This window comes from Bos indicus x Bos taurus, chromosome 7 (genome assembly GCF_003369695.1).
Source record: "Bos indicus x Bos taurus breed Angus x Brahman F1 hybrid chromosome 7, Bos_hybrid_MaternalHap_v2.0, whole genome shotgun sequence".
In the NCBI taxonomy this organism is placed as follows: domain Eukaryota; kingdom Metazoa; phylum Chordata; class Mammalia; order Artiodactyla; family Bovidae; genus Bos; species Bos indicus x Bos taurus.
The window spans coordinates 106429709-106448141 of record NC_040082.1 but is presented as its reverse complement, the minus strand read 5'-3'; the positions used below and the strand labels follow the sequence as shown (position 1 = coordinate 106448141).

Below are 18433 nucleotides of genomic sequence, written 5' to 3'. Positions count from 1 at the left end.
ATAAACAGAATGGGAAAGACTAGAAATCCTTTCAAGAAAATTTGAGATAGGGAACATTTCATGCAAGGATGGGCACAATAAAGGGTAGAAATGATAAGGACATAACAGAAGCAGAAGAGATTAGGAAGAGGTGGCAAGAAAACACAGAAGAATTACCCAAGAAAGGTCTTAATGACCCAGATAACCATGATGGTGTGGTCACTTACCTAGAGCCAGGCATCCTGGAGTGTGAAGTCAAGTGGGCCTTAGGAAGCATTACTATGAACAAAACTAGTAGAGGTGATGGAATTTCAGCTGAACTATTTCAAATCCTAAAAGACGATGCTGTGAAAGTACTGTTCTCAATATATCAGAAAATTTGGAAAATTCAGCAGTGGGCACAGAACTGGAAAAGGCCAGTTTTCATTCCAATCCCAAATAAAGGCAATGCCAAAAAATGTTTCAACCCGCACACAATTGCGCTTATTTCACATGCTAGCAAGGTTATGCTCAAAATCCTGCAAGCTAGGCTTCAGCAGTATGTGAACCAAGAACCTCCAGATGTACAAGCTGGGCTTAGAAAAGGCAGAGGAACCAGAGATTGAATTGCCAACATCCACTGGATCATAGATAAAGCAAGAGAATTCCAGAAAAACATCTACTTCTGCTTCATTGACTACGTTAAAGCCTTCGACTATGTGGATCACAACAAACTGTGGAAAACTCTTAAAGAGATGGGAGTACCAGACCACCTTACCGTCTCCTGAGAAACCTGTATGCAGATCAAGAAGCAACAGTTAGAACCTTGCGTGGAACAACTAATTTGTTCAAAATCAGGAAAGGAGTGTGACAGGGCTGTATATTGTCACCTTGCTTATTTAACTGATATGCGGAGTACATCATGCAAAATACCAGGCTGGAAGAATGACAAGCTGAAATCAAGATTGCCGGGAGAAATAACAACAACTTCAGATATGTAGATGATATCACTCTAACGGCAGAAAGTGAAGAGAAACTAAAGAGCCTTTTGATGAAGGTAAGGAGGAGAGTGAAAAAGCTGGCTTAAAACTCAACATTCAAAAATCTAAGATCATGGCATCCAGTCCTATCAGTTCAGTTCAGTTCAGTCACTCAGTCATGTCCGACTCTTTGTGACCCCATGGACTGCAGCATGCCAGGCCTCCCTGTCCATAACCAACTCCCGGAGTCCACCCAAACCCATATCCATTGTGTTGGTGATGCCATCCAACCATCTCATCCTCTGTCATCCCCTTCTCCTCCTGCACTCAATCTTTCCCAGCATCAGGATCTTTTCAAATGAGTCAGCTCTCCGCATCAGGTGGCCAAAGTATTGGAGTTTCAGCTTCAGCATCAGTCCTTCCAGTGAATATTCAGGGTTGATTTCCTTTAGGATTAGTTGGTTTGATCTCCTTGCAGTCCAAGGGACTCTCAAGAGTCTTCTCCAACACCACAGTTCAAAAGCATCAATTCTTCGGTGCTCAGCTTTCTTTATAGTCCAACTCTCACATCCATACATGACCACTGGAAAAACCATAGCCTTGACTAGACTTGACCAGTCCCATCATTTCATAGCAAATAGAAGGGGGAAAAGTGGAAGCAGTGACAAATTTTATTTTCTTGGGCTGCAAAATCACAGTGGCCAGTGACTACAGCCATGAAACTAAAAGACGCTTGCTCTTTGGAAGGAAAGCTATGACAAAACTAAACAGGGTATTAAAAAGCAGAGATGTCACTTTGACAACAAAGGTCCATATAGTGAGAACTATGGTTTTTCCAGCAGTCATGTACAGATGTGAGAGTTGGACCATAAAGAAGGCTGAGCACCGAAGAATTGATGCTTTTGAACTGTGGTGTTGGAGAAGACTCTTGAGAGTCCCTTGGACAGCAAGGAGATCAAACCAGCTAATCCTAAAGGAAATCAACCCTGAATATTCACTGGAAGGACTGATGCTGAAGCTGAAGCTTTGGCCACCTGATGCAAAGAGCCCACTCACTGGAAAAGACCTTGATGCTGGGAAAGATTGAAGGTGAAAAGAGAAGAGGGAGGCAAAGGAGGAAACTGTTAAATAGCATCACCCACTCAATGGACATGAATTTGAGCAAACTCCAGGATATAGCAGAGGGCAGAGGAGCCTGGCATGCTGCAGTCCATGGGTAGCAAACAGTCAGATACAACTTAGCGACTGAACAACAGCAACAAAAGTATATATATGTCAGTCTACTAATTCATCCCACCCCTCCTTCCCCCTTCTCTACGTCTGTGTCTCTATTTCTGCTTTACAAATAAGATCAAACCGTTTTTGTAGATTCCACATACATGGGTTAATATACAAAAAACAGTGGTAAGATGCCACGAACTTAGAGGCCCTTGACAAGGGCCTCTTCCATCCTTGTCAAGAGAAGTACTGACCTTCTCTCCTTTCATACAATGCTATCACTACTTTTTAACTAATTTTTAATGACCAAATTGTATTCGTTACACGGATGGATCACATCCTCTTCATCTGCTCATCATGGATGGCCATCCGGGTTGTTTCCACCTCTCGGCTACTATGATCAGTGTTGCTGTGAACATGGCTGTACCCGTATCTGTTTGAGTTCCTGCTTTCACTTTTTTGGGGGTATCTACCTAGGAGCAGAATTACAGGGTCATGTGATAATTCTAGGTTTAAATTTTGAGGAAGTGCCAGAATGTTTTCTCAGCAGGAAGAGGTAGATTTCTTTTTCTCTTAAGAGGGCTTGAAGCACAGATAATCCTGATCTGATATATGATCTTTAAAAGGCCCCTATAGGGAATTCCTTGGTGGTTTAGTAGTTAGGACTCAGCACTTTTGCTGCCGAGGGCTTGAGTTCAATCCCTGGTTGGGGAACTAAGATCCCATGAGCCGTATGGTGTGGCCAAAAGAATTAATAAATAAGAGAAAAAATGAAAGGCCCCTATGTACGGGGTTACCTTTTGGGGTGCTGAAAATATTCCGGAACTAGATCAACATGGTTTTGGCACAATATTGTGAAAGTTCTAAAGTCACTGAATTACACACTTTAAAATGATTCATTTTATGGTACGTGAATCTCACCACAAATTTTTTAGCTGCCAGATAAAGGGACAGGAGTGGTGGTAGTTGGGGGGAACTGGTGCAGGCGTCCAAGAGAATGCTAAGAGAGGCTGCACAGGCAGGGAGGAGAAGGCAAGTGGGAACACTTGAGAAGTCATGTCTGGTGGACCAGGCAGAGTGAGCAAGATGGGGCTGTCATGCGGAGCCCAAGGTTTGCAGCCTCAGCCACTGGGTGACCAGGCTGTTCACAGGGCTGGGAAGTCAGGTGTGATGTGGGATTTCACTGAAGTTCCTTTACCAGCTCCAGCATTTCAGAGTCACCGCTTTTTTTTTTTTCCAATTTGTTTGTTTGCTGCACCGAGAGGCTTGAGGGATCTTAGTTCCTCACTCAAGGATTGAATCTAGGCCTTTGGCAGTGAAAGTGAGGAGTCCTAACTACTGGACAGCCAGGGGAGTTCCCCACGGAGGAGTTTTGATGGCCACTTGTGGTGGTAATTTTGCGCAAGGTAGCAAAGTGAAGCCAGAGGGTCTGACCACGGCACTTCACCCAGATCTCTCCATTTCAGGCAGGGTCAGAGTCAACAGTCTGACTGCCGGGACCCAGGCCCCCAGGCTCCCCCACTCACCAGCCCTGTGTTGTCCGTCCACTGGAAATCCCTTTCCACGATCCTGTCGTTCAAGCCGATCCATGTGTTTTCACGCCCAAAACCTGTGGGGTGGGGGTCATGAGGGCTGGGGAGCCACGCCTCCGGAAGCCTAAGTTACTGGCTGGGGGCAGGGGAGACTGGGGAGCGGCGCTGGGGCACAGAAAGGACTGCGATTAGGCTCCTGGCCTTGCCACACCTTGTGACTTAAACCAAAGGCCGGAGGAAACAACAAAGACAAGTCAGGTCTCAGGAGAAATGAGAGAGCAGGAGCTAGGAGACCCGTTGGGAGGGCTGCAGAGGCAGGCGGGGGAGTCCAAGGAGAAAGCAGCTGGATGTGTGTGTGTGTGTGTGTGTGTGTGTCTGTGTGTGTCTGTGTGTGTCTGTGTGTGTGATTACACAGAGGGGGAAAAACCTGTGAACCAGGGAATGAACAAATGAAAGAATTAACAGGGGATGGGATGGGGAAGATGTGAATAAATAAGTGGATGAAAAAGGGCAGAAGGGGTAATGAGGAAATCGGCAAGTGCTGGATTTAATTTATGGGATATGCCTCTTTCTCTTCGTCTCTCATTCTCCCTCATTTCATCCCCCGCATCACAGATATTTCTCCATCACCCTCTGACCCCTGGCCCTGTTTTAATTTTCATCAGTGCACTTAAGACCAGTTAAATTATAGGATGTGTGTGTGTGGGGGGAGGCTAAGTCGCTTCAGTCATGTCTGACTCTTTGCAACTTTATGTACTGTAGCCCGCCAGACTCCTCTGTCCATGGGATTCTCCAGGCAAGAATACTGGAGTGGGTTGCCATGCCCTCCTCCAAGGGATCTTCCCAACCCAGGGATCGAAACCTCGTCTCTTAAGTCTTCTGCTTTGGCAGGTGGGTTCTTAACCACTAGCACCAGCTGGGAAGCTCAGACATTTAATTAGATGTTTACCTGTTTGCCTATATCCTCTGTAAGAACCTCACTCCTTCAGGACAGGACAAAGTGTTTCTCTGTGCCTGGAATGATGCCTGGACCATAACAGGTGCTCAGTAAACAGTTGGTGAATGAATGAATAAAGTGAATGGATAAATGAACTGACAAGTGAATAAACAGTTGAGTTAATTATTGGTCAGGGCTTGCATTGACTTCCCTGGTGGCTCAGTTGGTAAAGAATCTGCCTGCGATGTGGAAGACCTGGGTTGGGAGGATTCTCTGGAGGAGGGCATGGCAACCCACTCCGGTATTCTTGCCTGGAGAATCCCCATGGACAGAGGAGCCTGGCGGGCTACAGTCCAAGGGGTTGCAAAGAGTCAGATACGACTGAGCGACTAACACTTTCACTTTCAGGGCTTGCATTAATGAACACGGCTTCAGAAAGGTGGCGTCTTCGGAACCCTGGTGGGATCCCCTGACAAAGGGACTGTAAAGACCACCACTGCCCACCCCAGAGTCCCTACTGTTAATGAAGTTGTGTTCTTCTGATGAGTGAATGCTGGTTAGGTGGCCGGCTCGGCGGCGGCAGTCCCTCTCGGCGTCCTCCCATGCCCGCCGGTGGGCAAAGTAACGGTAGCAGTGGCCCTGAAACTTGTGCCAGCCGTGGTCACAGCCCTCTGTATCTGGGGGGTGGAAAGAGAGCATGAAGGGGGCTGGCATCAGGCTGAGGTCTGCCTTGCCAACTGTGAGTGCAGCAAGCCCACCAGAGAGGGGGCCCAATCCGAGGTCACTGTGGGGCTAAACCACCCCTTGCCTTGGGTCATCCCCACCCCACCCCCGCTCTACCCCATCACCCTGGCACCTCCCTCCTCCCCTAGTCACATCTTTTCTCTTTGAAAAGTCGAGATTCAACTGGAAGATCATTACACCCATCCCCTCTCGTCCCAACTCTGATGTCTCCTCTGATCTGGCCACATCCTGGGAACTCAGGAAACGGTTTCAGGAAGGCCTAAAATTTCCCTCCTGGGAAAAAGCTCCAATAGACATTTCTCCCCCAAAGATATACAAATGGCCAACAAAATAGACATTTCTCCCCCAAAGATATGGCCAACAAGCCCATGGAAAGATGCTCAACATCATGATCATTAGGAAACGTTAACCAGAAAATAATTACAAAAATAATAAGTGTTGACAAGGATGTGGGGCATTTGGAACCCTTGTGCATTGCTTGTGCGAATGTAATGGCACAGCCCCTTTGGAAAACAGTCCGGCAGCTCCTCAAAAAGTTAAACACAGAATTAGCATATAACCCAGCCATTCTACTCCTGGGTACACCAGAAGGAATGGAGGGGAAGAAAAGAATGGAAAACAGGTGTTGAAACACACTTGTATGTGAACATTCATAGCAGCACGATTCACATTAGCCACAAAGGGGAAAACAGCCCAAATGTCCATCGATTGGTGAGTGGATAAACAGCACGTGACCCGTCCAATGGAATATGATTCACCCATAAACAGGAACGAAGAGATGACATGTGCTGCAGTGTGGCTGAACCCTGAAAACATCATGCTAAGAGGAAGAAGTCAGATAAAAAAAGGGACACGTAGCAAATAACCGCCTTTGTATGTAAACGCATGAAATGGGCAAATCCATAGGGACAGAAAGTAGATTACTGGTTTCCAGGGGCTGGAGAGGAGGAAGGGGGAGTGACTGCTCATGGGAACAGGATTTCCTTTGGGGATAATGAAAACGTCCTGGAACTAGCTAGAGGTGGTGGTTGCACAACATCGTGATTTACTGAATATCACTGAATCATACACTCTGGAAAGGTTAATTCTATGTTATGTGACTATCTGAAGAAAAGATTTGCTTCCTGTCTGAATCATGGCAATGGGACCAGAGGCAGAGACCTGGAGCTCCATGTGTGGGAAGCCTGTGGCCCAGCACCTGACCCTGCTCCTGTACTATTTCTGGGGTCTTGGCAGAGACTCACCTTTCTCGCAGAGGCTTCCCCCGTAGCTGGGGAGGCAAAGGCAGATGAAGGCGTTGACCTCGTCGATGCAGGTGCCACCGTTCTCACAGGGGCTGGAGATGCAATCGTCAATATCTGGAGGGGAAGGTGGGGCTGAGTCAGAGGTCAGTCTCCCCTTGACTCCCAGTCCCCAAGGAAACCAGGCAGAAGATGCAGTCGTGACCCTCCCATCTTCCCCAGACCCGAGGACATCAGCAGTGGTCGGCACTGATGACCCACTGACTCTGGCAGTCAAGGGAGTGGAACCTCAACTGACATGAATTTGCATCAGTGAGAGCAGATGCCACGAGCCCAGCTAAAGGCCAGAGCATGCAGAACGTCTCCCCTGGTTCCAAAACAGTGAAGGTGGGTCTGGCAAAAGACCCATAGAATATTGAAGCTGAAGGGTCTTCAAAATGTGGAACCTAGGAAACAGTTCCAGAGCATTTACAAGGGTTTGCACAGTCACAAAGCTGTTTGCGGCCATAGGGAGCTATCCACTGACACCTATACCAACCCCTGTGTACTCAGTGCCCGAGGCACTTAGATGCCAGGCAAGTCACTGGCCCTCTCTGAGACTCAGTTTCTTTTTTTTTTGCAAAGTGATGATAATAATACCTCAGTGGTGGCTGTGAGTAGAGGGTCAATGGAAGAGCTCAAGAAATTATGTCACTTGTAATTATTTTTATAATTTCATAATTTGGTGTATTTCTTGGGTGGGGCTTTGGGGCTGGCATGCAACAGTTCTGGTGGTGGTGCCTATCACCCCTGCCCATCCAGAAGAGGGTAGGAGATCCCCAGGGCCCCTTCGGGGGTAGGAGTCTGAACCTTACCATCCCTTTGTCTTCCCCTCCCCCACCCCTGCCTGGTAGTAATGGGAGGCAGCACCCCAGAGCCTCAGCCCCCAGAATGAGAGCTCAGATGTTTGGCGATGGGGGCTGGTTTACTGGACCCAAGGAGTGAGGGAGGGGAAAGGAGCATTGGAAGCCAGCCACTTGTGATCCCCTGATCTCTCATGGAGATGTCTGCTGGGACATCAGTGTTTAGATCCTGATTCCACAATACTCACCGATCTCACAGTTCTCTCCAGCGAACCCCTGGTCACAGCTGCAGCCGTACATGGTGCCATTGGCTCTACAGGTGCCTCCGTGCAGGCAAGGGTTGTTCTCACAGGGATCCAAGGGGCCTGCAGGAGGGAAAGGCAGTGTCGGAAGGAGTCAGACCATCAGGCCGGCCTCTCACAGAATCCAGAACTCAGACCTCGAAAGGCCCTCTCGTTCAGTCCCTCTCCGTGCAGTCCCCTCTATACCTTCCCAGTAAGTGACTGCTAACTTCCTCTTGCGTGACCCTGTAATGAGCCTACTCTTTCCAGGAATCTGTTTCCAAAAAGTACTCTTTACAAAGCATCTGTTGGCTGCGCTGCCTATGGCAAAGTCTTTTCTTGGACTGATCTAGAATGGGATTCCTGGTTAAGACTCCACGCTTCCAGTGCAGGGGGCATGGGTTCAGTCCCTGGTTGGGGAACTAAGATTCCACATGCTGTGTGATGGGGCCAAAAGATAAAAAAATAAAATAAATTTAAAAGAAGCCAAGGTTTTTTTTTTTTTTTTTTCTTTTTTCAAGAATGGGATTCCTTCAGCTTCTCTTACAAAGTCTTCTCCTAGAACATGGTCTACGTGGTCTCCTTGACTTATCCCCCTCTTCTAGACATACTCTATTTTCATTGCGCTTCTTGTACTTCAAGGGGAAAGTAGACATAGATTCTAGATGGGGAATGAACAGCACCAGGACCAGTGGGAACCATCATCTCCTTCATTCTTGTGGCTCAGCCTCTTTTGATGTAACCTCCGTGGTTACAATGTGGAGAAGAGGTGAATTATAGCAGTTGCTGTGCATAGGGTGTGCAGTCAGAGAGTCTAGTTCAATTCCTGCCTCTGCCACTCACTAGGAAATCCTGGGCAAATTCTGTGAATTTCTGTTGCCTCATTTACAAAACAACAATAAAAAGAGCTCATCCTTCTCCCATTCCTGACCATAATGCCATGTCTGGCTCTGTGTATATCAGCCTGGGGCCTCTTGAGGCCTCTTGTCCATCGCTTACCATGGACAGGGGGAGTGAATGTGAAGCCCTCTCCCCCTCTCTCATCCCTTCAGTGGTGTTTCTCTGGAGGCAGGAGGGTCTCCCCTCCCCATCTCAGGGGCCCAGATGCCTTGGTGGGTGGGCTCTATCCTGGAGCCTTGGAGGGGCACAGCAAGAACCCCCAGGCACCCCAGATGATGCCCATCACTTGTCAGGGCAGTGGCAGCCCTTCCACTGCAAGACGCTAGAACTGAGACTCAGAGAAGACCCAGAGACCCAGGGCCTACACAGCAGGACAGTACAAGAGCCAAAACTGGCCTTCGGGGTTCTGAAGGCCCAGTTTAAAGCCCTCTCTCCAGCCCCTATCACCCAGAATGTGTTCCTGCTTTGTCTTTGTCCAGGGCCCCAAAAGAAACTGAGACAGTAACGAGCAGGCACCTCCTCCCTGGCCTTTTGGCCTCCACCTTCACCCTTCGCAGGGTGTTCCCCCCACGGCTGCCAGAGGAAGCCCATGTAAACCTGAGTCAGATCACGTCCCTCCCCTGCCTAGATTCCTCCATGGCTCCTGACTGCCCGCATAGGAAAAGTCAAAATCCTTACCTCAGCCCCCAGGGCCCCGTACAGCCTTCCCCAGTATCTCCCTGCCTGATTCTCGTCTCCCTCCTTCTCTTGCTCAGCTTTCCTTCACTGGACCAATCACAGTCCAACCTCAGGGCATTTGAACAAGCTGTCTCCTCTGCCTGAACTGCTCATCCCCCCAGATCTCTGTATGGCTCCTTCCTCAACCTCCTTCAGGCTCGCTCAGATTTCATCCTAACCCCCTTCCAAAACCAAAGCTGCCCACTGGCATCCTTCATCTCTTGCTTTATTTTTCTCTTTTGTCTTTCTTACTCTCTAACCTCCAATATAATTTATTAAGATCATCATTTCTTATCCATGCTTCCCGCAAGTGAGGTGATGGTCCACATGGCAGTCACACCTAGCTATTTAAGTAAAATGGAATAAAAATTAAACTGTAATTCTGGGACTTCCCTGGTGGTCCACTGGTTATAAGAATCCACCTTCCAGTACAGTGGACGCAGATTCAATCCCTGGTCAGGGAATTAAGATACCACATAGTGCCGGGCGACTAAGGCTGCGTTCCACAACTACTGAGCCCACACACTCTGGAGCCCTTCTGCCACAACTGGAGCGAAGCCTGAGTGTCAGGATGAAAAGCCAGCGTGCCACAACGAAGATGCTGTGTGCTACAAAGAAGACCCAAGTGGCCGGCTGCTATCGTACTAGACCGTGTAGCTTGAGAACATTTCCATCACTAGGAAAGTTCTAGAGTATTGCTCTAGAATGTCAGCTTCCAGAGCTGTCTTGATCTCACCCTCATGCCTGGAATACAGCCAGCACTCAGTAGTTGCTTGCTAACTGAATAAAGGTAGGTGCTGGCCCTCCTGCAATGACAGAAGGCTGTCCCTGGGGTGGTAGCTTGTGCCCTCATGGATGGCCAGGGAGGCCTGTGGCTATGTCTGTGCCTGGCGCCACCCGGGCACGTGTGTGCACACACGTGGGGCAGCCAGGCCCCGGGACGCGTAAGCCGCAGCAGGTGCCCCGTGCCGCTGACACCTGCCCACGGGCTGGCGGTGACTCAGTCGCTCGCTGGTGCTGCATTTATTTTCGGCCTCATTAGCATTTCTGCTGCAAGCAGCAGGTGAGTAGGCGCCTGGGTCTCCCCCAGCACTGGCTGCCTCCCTCCACCCCGGCTGCCAGTGGGTAGAGTCTGGAGCCAAAAAACCGACCAAGACCAGCCCAGATCCAGCCACGGCCCTGGGGGCTCCTCTCAGTGCTCTTTCCTTAGCAGCACGCTATGTGGTCTCCCTCCTAACCTTCTGACCATTCCTCCTCTAGCTCCTCTGGCACTGAGCCCCCTTCCCGTACCCATCCTCCACAACCAGTCTCTTCTCTGCCCCCCTCCCAGGATGAGCTTACCCTTATTTCATTGGCGTAAAACAAAACGCCCTTAGATTGAGACAAAGATTGTTGTCAGACAGCCTGGATTCAGACTTTATCCTTGACATTCCCCAATTGCAAGACTCTGCACAAGTCTCTTGACTTCCCTGTGCCTCGGTTTCCCCGTCTATAAAGGGAGAATCATAGTAGAACTTGCTCCCTAAAGACATTAAAAGGATTAGCTAGGGATTTCCCAGATGGTCCAGTGGTTAAGACTCTGTACTGCCAATGGCGGCGGAGGTGTGGGGGTGGGCATGGGTTCAATCCCTGGTCAGCTAACTAAAATCCACCATGCTGTGCAGAGTGGCCAAAAGATAAAAAATCTTAAATTTTAAATAAAAAGATTAACCAAGATGATTCCGGTAAAGTGCTCAAAGTAATCCAAACACAAAGGCAATCGCCGATAATCATCAGCCTTTACCAATGCAAGTGCCCCTGCCCAGGGCCTGCCTGCCTCCTGGGCATCTAAGAAAAGAAGATGGGGCCCCAGACACAGCCCAGAGATGACAGGGTAGGCGATGAAACCCTGCATCCACCGCTTCCATCGCCATGACACTTTGCCTTCAAAAAAAGGAGCAAGTGTAAAACCAATTGTGTTAATAAGAGTGTTTTGCAACTCAGAAAAAGTGCCTTTTAATTAGCTTCTTCTTTTTTTTTTAAAGCTCACTTGACCAAAAAAAAAACCCAAAATAGCTCAATATGACAGGACCTATAAACTAAAGGGCTGGAATTTGCAGGCTGAGTTATGGGCAGACCTGACGTCAGGAGAACAGGGTGGTGGCTCTCTCTGGACTCCGCTGGGCACAGAGCAACTAAGGCACATGTGGACTTGAGGTTTGATCACTGACTGGCTGGTAGTGACATATCTCCCTGAGCTTCAGTTTGCTATCTGCGAAATGGGGGTGATGCCCACCACTCCCGCCCCTTCCCTGCACACACACTTCCCCGTGGCAAGAGGTCCCTCAAGATGTGCACCACTGAATTCCAGCTGCAGTTCAACTCTTGTCCAGGAAGACCTCCCTGCCAAGCCTCCTCCTTCCACCCCGGCCCCCCAGGGAGGGGTCTGTGCCAGCCTCATCTTCAGATGGGGGCATCGCAGAAGGCAGGACCCTGGCCTTGCCCAGCACTGTCAGCACAGAGAGGACACGAGCATGATCTGCTGATGGTACTCATTCCCCAAACCAAACTCCACCCAACTGCTCATCATCGCCTCACCACTCACGGTGTGCAAAACACATCATACACAACTTCACCTCGTGCCCTTTACCCAGGCTGGTGCCTCTGCCAGGAACACCCTTTCTGGAATTCAGCTCTGTCTGATGAGCCCCCATCTTGAACATCATCCCCTGCTAGAAACCTTCCCAGGCACCAAGGACAATGCTTCCTCCCAGCCCCAGGTCCCTGAGCACCAACACGGTGGCCTGGATGAGACCACGAGCTTCGAACTCACCCTCCTCTGCACTCCCATTTGCAGGAGTCCCTGGCAGGGCAGGCTCCTCTCCACTTGCTGCCTCCTCCCAGAAGCTCTCCACACTGGGGCTCCCCATCAGGACCTCCAGCTCAAATTCCTCTGGGCCCAGAGAGGCAGGCAGCAGGGTGCTGGGGGAGTCCCAAGGCACTGTAGGCTCCCCCGAGGAAACTGAAATGGGCTCATCCTTGTTGGCTGCTGTCGGCGTCCAAGGAGGAAGAATGGGGTCCCCTGAGTGGCTGCCCTCCTGTGGAGGCTCCAAGGCTCCCAGGGTTCCCTGGGTCACCAGCTGGCTCTCTGGCTCTGGGTGGGGCTGGGAGCTTGAGGAGGCCACTGTGAACACGGCCAGGACCCTGACCTTGTCCCCCAGGTCCAAGGACGTGACGGATGTCACCACACTTGTGTCCACAGCCATTTGAGGGCTCAAGGTGGGGCTTTCTGCTCCCTCAACCATGTGGGATCCAGGTTCCCAATGCCCACCAGCATCGCTGGTGTCCAGTGTGACTGTGGAAGCCATAGGATCCACTGTGACTCCTCCATCTGTAGCAGCCCAAGGCCCCAAACCTGGGGTGAACTTGGGCATCAAGGGGACTTCAGGGACCCCCAAGGGTGCAGATGGGGAGTGGGGGTCCAGCCCTTCCCTGTGCAGCGAGGCCCATATTTCCTGCGTCTTGTCCATGGAGGCCTGCAAGCTGGAAGTAGGACTCTCTGCTGTGTTGAAGACCCCAGACTCAGACTCCGAGACGCCTCTGGCTCCCATGGGCTCAGTGGCAGGCTCAGAAATAGTGATATCTGCCACCACATTCCAGTCCACAGAGGCCTGTGGGCTGGATCCGGGGTGCTCAGCTTTGCTGAGCTCAGTAGGGCTGGCCCCTCTAGTGTTTCCAAAGTCTGCTCCAGGGGAGTTGGGACTGGCTCCAGCTTGTGTGTCTGTGGCTGCCTGTGAAGGGGCCGGAGGACTTCCTCCTCTGTGGCTGCTGAGTGACAGGGATGTGGACTCTCCATCTTGTCCTGCCAGGCCCGAGGAGGAAGGCGGGGAGTACACTTCCAGATGGATGGGATCCTGTGGGCTGGCTTCGATTTCTGAGGCAGGGGAGGGCAGGGCAGTGGCCATGGCCTCACTATGCCCCTTGACTCCACTGGCCTCAGTGGGGAGGGATGTAGGAGGCTCCTGTGATAGGAGCCACAGTTTGGGGGCGCGAAGCATGGCCATGACAGGGAGGTCTGGAGAAATGGCCACAGGAGAAGCCTCCCAGGGGGTAGGGCTGGGGCCATTGGAAGGGTTGGGAGTGGTCTCTGAGGGGGACCAGGGCAGGTCGGAAGTGACTGGTCTCATACTAAAGCGCTTGGCTTCTCCTAGTTCCAGGCCAAGGGCTCTGCTGGGGTCTGGGATGATGGGTGGGACCACGGTTGGGGGCCACAGCCAGGGCTCTTGGGGGCTCCTGCCACCAAGGGAACCTGAAAAAATATCAACAGTTATTATAATTATCTCTCAGCAGCTCCTTCTTCTGATGGTCTCCTTGGCTCCAGGCCTGAGGAAGAGGGGTCTTCAGAGGCTTGGGGAGGCCAGGGGACCCAGCTGTGATTCGGAGCCTCCTCCCCTGCCTCCCTTAGGTCCCCAGGCAGGTCCCATCTCCCCCAGGGACCCCACTCACCAGCTCTGGGCATTTCCACCTCATTTGTCAGCACAGCCCAGGGGCTTTGGCTCTGGCCGCTCCCCAAGGCGTCTGTGGTTCCAGTGGTCATGGGAGGCTCCACATAATTCTCAGCAGCCTCTGGTGTGGGGGGCTGGATGCTGGCCTCGAGTGCCCCCTTCAGCCCTTGCTGGGGCTCCTGTTGCTGGAAGTGGCGCCCGTTCAGCCCTTTAAAGCGCTCCCTCTTCCTGGGCGTGGTGCTTGCTGGGGCTGTGTCTGTGTGCGTGCCCACCACAGTGCCTGCCTCCACGCTGCTGTGGCTGGGGGCCACTGTGCTCAGCCACACCTCCTCAGCCTCCAGGGCAGGACTTGAGGCCAATGTGGGGACCCCAGGGGCACGGCTGGGGGTCGCTTGAGATTCCTGCTTCTCTGCCAAGATCAGAGACTCTTCTTCCCCACTAGACACCAGAGGCTCCTGGATGTCCGGGGTGACTACCTCCTCCTCCTCCTGCAGACTGGGCTCCAATTCTCCAGCGGGGGGCCCTTCTGCCGACAGAATCTCCCCCTCATCTCCAGATGAGGGGGTCTCTGGGTCTCCATGTTGGGATGTGGGGTGATGAGCTGTGGGAGAAAGCAGAAGAGGTTGTGCTAGGCCCAGGGCCTAGCTGGGAAGTCCTGCCTGAAGTCTACCCACATTCCAGCATGCTGTAGCACAGATCTTCTACGTATTTCTGTCTCTCTGTGCCCCTCTGACTCTCTGGGTTGTTTCTGGGATCCCCCTGACTGAGAGATGGAGGTGCAAAGTTTTCGTCCTCATTGTTCAGACAGGTCCACTGTCAAAGTCAGAGTCAACTGGTCGCAATAAAGGGTCAAGAGACATCTTGGCCGGTGGGTGAAGCTCAGGCAGTGCCAACTCCCAGGGGGGCAGGTCAGACCTGGGCATGGCTCCTCCCCAGGGACAGAAAGCGCCTAATGGGCATGGCCTCCCTACGAAGAAATTCCCCCCAACTCCCGCCCTTTCACATAAGACTCAGCTCCTTTGGATTTGAGGTTGGCAGCTTCTGAGGGTATGGAACCAACCCAAGGGTGAGGGTCATCCCCTGGTCCTGTCCCTGGGGCCGTGGCCTTGCTTAGGGGGCGTGGCTAGCCGAGGCCTTAATCCCTTCCCAGCGGGTGCTCCTGTGCAAGGTTCCAGGCAAGAAGCTTTCCATCCAGAGGTCTGAGATCATCTCTTAGAGATCTCAGGAGACATACGTGCTAAGTCGCTTCAGTCGTGTCCGACTCTTTGCGACCCACGCTCCTCTGTCCATGAGATTCTCCAGGCAAGAATACTGGAGTGGGTTTCCATATCCTTTTCCAGGGGATCTTCCCAATCCAAAGATCAAACCCGCATCTTTTGCGTCTCCTGCATTGGCAGGCGGGTTCTTTACCACTAGCGCCACCTTGGAAGACCTAGACCACACACTCAACAGGACTTCCCCGCAGAGCTTGGCTTGCCTCGGGCTTGTCCTAAGGAGGGGCGGGGCTCCTATGGAAAGCTTGTCTCGGGGGTGTCACCCTTCCCTGGGGGCGTGGCTCACCGCGGAGTAAGTTTTCAACCTGTTTCTGCCCTACCTGACCTCCGCCTCCACTAGAAACCCAAACTTCCAGGGGCGTGGCCGTTTAGCAAAGCGCACGCCCTTGGGGCGTGGTCACCAGGAGACCCACCCTCCAGGGGCGAGGCTTCACACATACCTCTGAAGCAGTAGGCATCGAAGCGCTCTCCAGGTGCCGGGAAGCCGGTGCGGTTGGCAAAGCGGTATACGGTGCGCACGCCAGGGGCTGGGCCACCGCAGCGCCGACGCGGCGTCTGGATCGGGTAGCGCACGCTGCCGTCGGCCAGCCAGCCCGGGTCGCACTGGTCCAGGCCCTCATGCCAGGCCAGGTGCAGCTGTCCTACCGAGGCCAGCACGGCGCCCTGGCGTCGGCACTGGGCACGTGCGCCGGCCAGTGTCAGGCGGCGGGCCAGGCCTACGTAGAAGACCTCGCCTGCGGAAAGGCGCGGGAGAAGGTCAGAGGTGTCCCACGGACCCTCCCCCGGAGCCCGGGAAGGGAGTCCCATCTCAAATAGCCCTGATCTGGCCGGATTTGGGTTCCGGCTAAACGAGATGGAGGCAGCCGCAGCTGCGCGCCCCCGTCGCCAGAGCATCACTGCCATTGCCTCTCATGCAGTGCTAAGAGGGGGCTTCACTTTCTTTTCACAAATGAGGTAACTGAGGCGCCTGAACGAGTTGGGCTTCAGAGAGAGGAAGGGGCTTGGGGAAGGTGTGAGGAGGAAGGAAGTAGGAAGAGGGAGAAGGGGGCAGGAAGGGGGAGAGATTCAGAGAAAGGGAAGGGGCACAAAGGAGAGGGGCTCAGGGAGTGGAGGAAAAACCGGCGGGTCCAGGTCTTGGCTGTGGGTTTAGAGAGGGATAAAACTTAGGAGAGCTAGGCAAGGACTTAGGGAAGGATGGGGGGTTAGGAAGGATAAAGGGGCTCAGAGAAGGGGGCGTTCTACCAGCCCCAGACTTACCCCCCAGCTCACGGGCAAAGCAATACACATCGTAGAGTTCCCGTGGGTCTCGCCTCCCATAGTTCCTCACCCCCGGAAGGCTGCTACGGTCACCATAGCAACCAGGACGGGACTGGGTGATAGGATACCTGACAAGACAAAGTGGGGGCCTCTCTCAGATTTGTGCTCCGGGGGCTCCCAAGGAACCTCTTTCTCCAGGGGCTAGCTCTCCGTCTCCCTACCCTGTGTACCCACTCACCGAACAGTGCGGTCAGAAAGCCACCCGGCATCGCAGTTGTCAAAGCCGTCCTCAAAGGCAGCCTGCAGGTGCCGCGGGGCTGCAATGGTGGCTGAATTGAGACGACAGGCCTCCTGAGCCTCAGCAAAAGTTAGAGAGTAGCGATCCAGGGCTGCTCGGTAGTGGAACACAACACCTATGCAGAAACGCCCAGGATAGGGAGCTGATTTACGCTGAAATCTTCAAGCACAGACCTCCCTCTTACTGAACACACCACCTAGACTAACAATAATAGATGACCTGCTGCCCTACACTACCCTGTACCATGTCTGTTCACTCAGCACCAGGCACAGGGCTAGGGTGATGATGGGGAGTGAAACGGATATACCCTGGTTTTACAGATGAGGAAATTGATAACGGCCATAAAGGGCTAGAATTTGTTAAATATTTGCTATGTAAAAAACACTTACAAGCACCATGTACATACATGCTAAGTCACTTTAGTCGTGTCTGACTCTTTGCAATCCCATGGATTGTAGTTCACTAGGCTCCTCTGTCCATGGGATTCTTCAGACAAGAAGAATGTCCATGGCATGGGTTGCCATGCCCTCCTCCAGGGGATCTTCTCCACCCAGGGATCGAACCCAGGTCTCCCACATTGCAGACAGATTCTTTACTGTCTGAGCTACTGGGAAGCCCTATGTTGGCCATGGGCCAACAATGTCTCACTGTGTATTTTATGGGGTCGACCAATCATTCCCTTTCCAAGGCCTTTGCAAGGGGATCTTCCCAACCCAGCGATTGAACCCACGTCTCTTAAGTCTCCTGCATTGGCAGGTGTGTTCTTTACCACTAGCACCACCCCGGAAGCCCCTTTATACTCATTACCTCATTGAAATCTTACAACGACCCTATGATTATCCCCATTTCCAAAGGAGGAAACAAAGGCTCAGAGAGGTTGAGGGACAAGTCTAGGGCCATATGACCAGTATAAGGGAGAGCCAGAATTTGTATTCAGGAAGATCTGGACTCCAAAGACAGCATTCTTCATGCCAGGGTTAGGGACTGGAGGTAACAGAAGGCATGGACAAGAGTGAGAGACATTCTTCCTTTCAGGAACTAAGCACACGCACTGGGAGAGGAAGCAAAGAGCAACCGGTGATCAAACGTGGCTCTTGCCCAGTTTAGAAATGGAGTCACTCACAGCTTCCTGGAGGAGGTAACGTGTAATTCACATCCTGGTTTATCAGATGTGAAGCATCAGTAAGCTCACTGTGACTCAAATTCTGATTTAGGGATGAGAGAAATGGCTGAGTGAGACAAAAGAAATTAAACATTTTGCTCCATCTTATTACACTGAGAGCTCCCAGAAGGCAGAAGCTGTGTCCCAGTCATGGCTGTGTCTCCAGCACCAGGCTGTCATGTGGTAGTCGCTCAATAAAGGTCTGGTAGAATGAACAAACCAAACAAACCCAGAGGTGGAATTCCCTTCTTTCATCACTTACCAGTTTTCTTTGAGGTTTATTAGTTTTGAGAACAAGGCTTTAGAAAGGGGAACATTGGCTGACCCCATAAAATATGCACTGAGACATTGTTGGGCGTGGAAAGACTGTGCTCCAGAACAGGGGGGTGCAGGGACTTTCCTCGTGGCCAACATAGGGCTTCCCAGGTGGCTGAGACAGTAAAGAATCTGCCTGAAATGTGGGAGACCCAGGTTTGATCCCTGGGTCAGGACAGTCCCCTGGAGGAGGGCATGGCAACCCATTCCAATATTCTTGCCTGGAGAATACCATGGACAGAGGAGCCTGGCAGGCTACAGGACAGAGTGACTAACACTTTCACTTCCACTTT

General features: G+C 51.9%; 1 protein-coding gene and 1 pseudogene across 3 annotated transcripts in view; both read right to left on the bottom strand.

Moving 5' to 3' along the window:
- NCAN (neurocan) overlaps window positions 1–18433 on the bottom strand; it is a 30429-nt gene that overhangs the window by 5020 nt on the left and 6976 nt on the right. For all 3 annotated transcript variants that reach the window (XM_027548387.1, XM_027548388.1, XM_027548389.1), the window contains 9 exons: window positions 16604–16778; window positions 16366–16493; window positions 15549–15842; window positions 13836–14435; window positions 12163–13638; window positions 7701–7817; window positions 6614–6727; window positions 5144–5302; window positions 3683–3765 (listed from right to left, as the gene is read on the bottom strand). In XM_027548387.1, coding sequence (XP_027404188.1) covers window positions 3683–3765; window positions 5144–5302; window positions 6614–6727; window positions 7701–7817; window positions 12163–13638; window positions 13836–14435; window positions 15549–15842; window positions 16366–16493; window positions 16604–16778 — 3146 coding nt within the window. The remainder of the gene's footprint in view (window positions 1–3682; window positions 3766–5143; window positions 5303–6613; window positions 6728–7700; window positions 7818–12162; window positions 13639–13835; window positions 14436–15548; window positions 15843–16365; window positions 16494–16603; window positions 16779–18433) is intronic.
- Window positions 2332–2432, bottom strand: LOC113896749 (annotated as a pseudogene).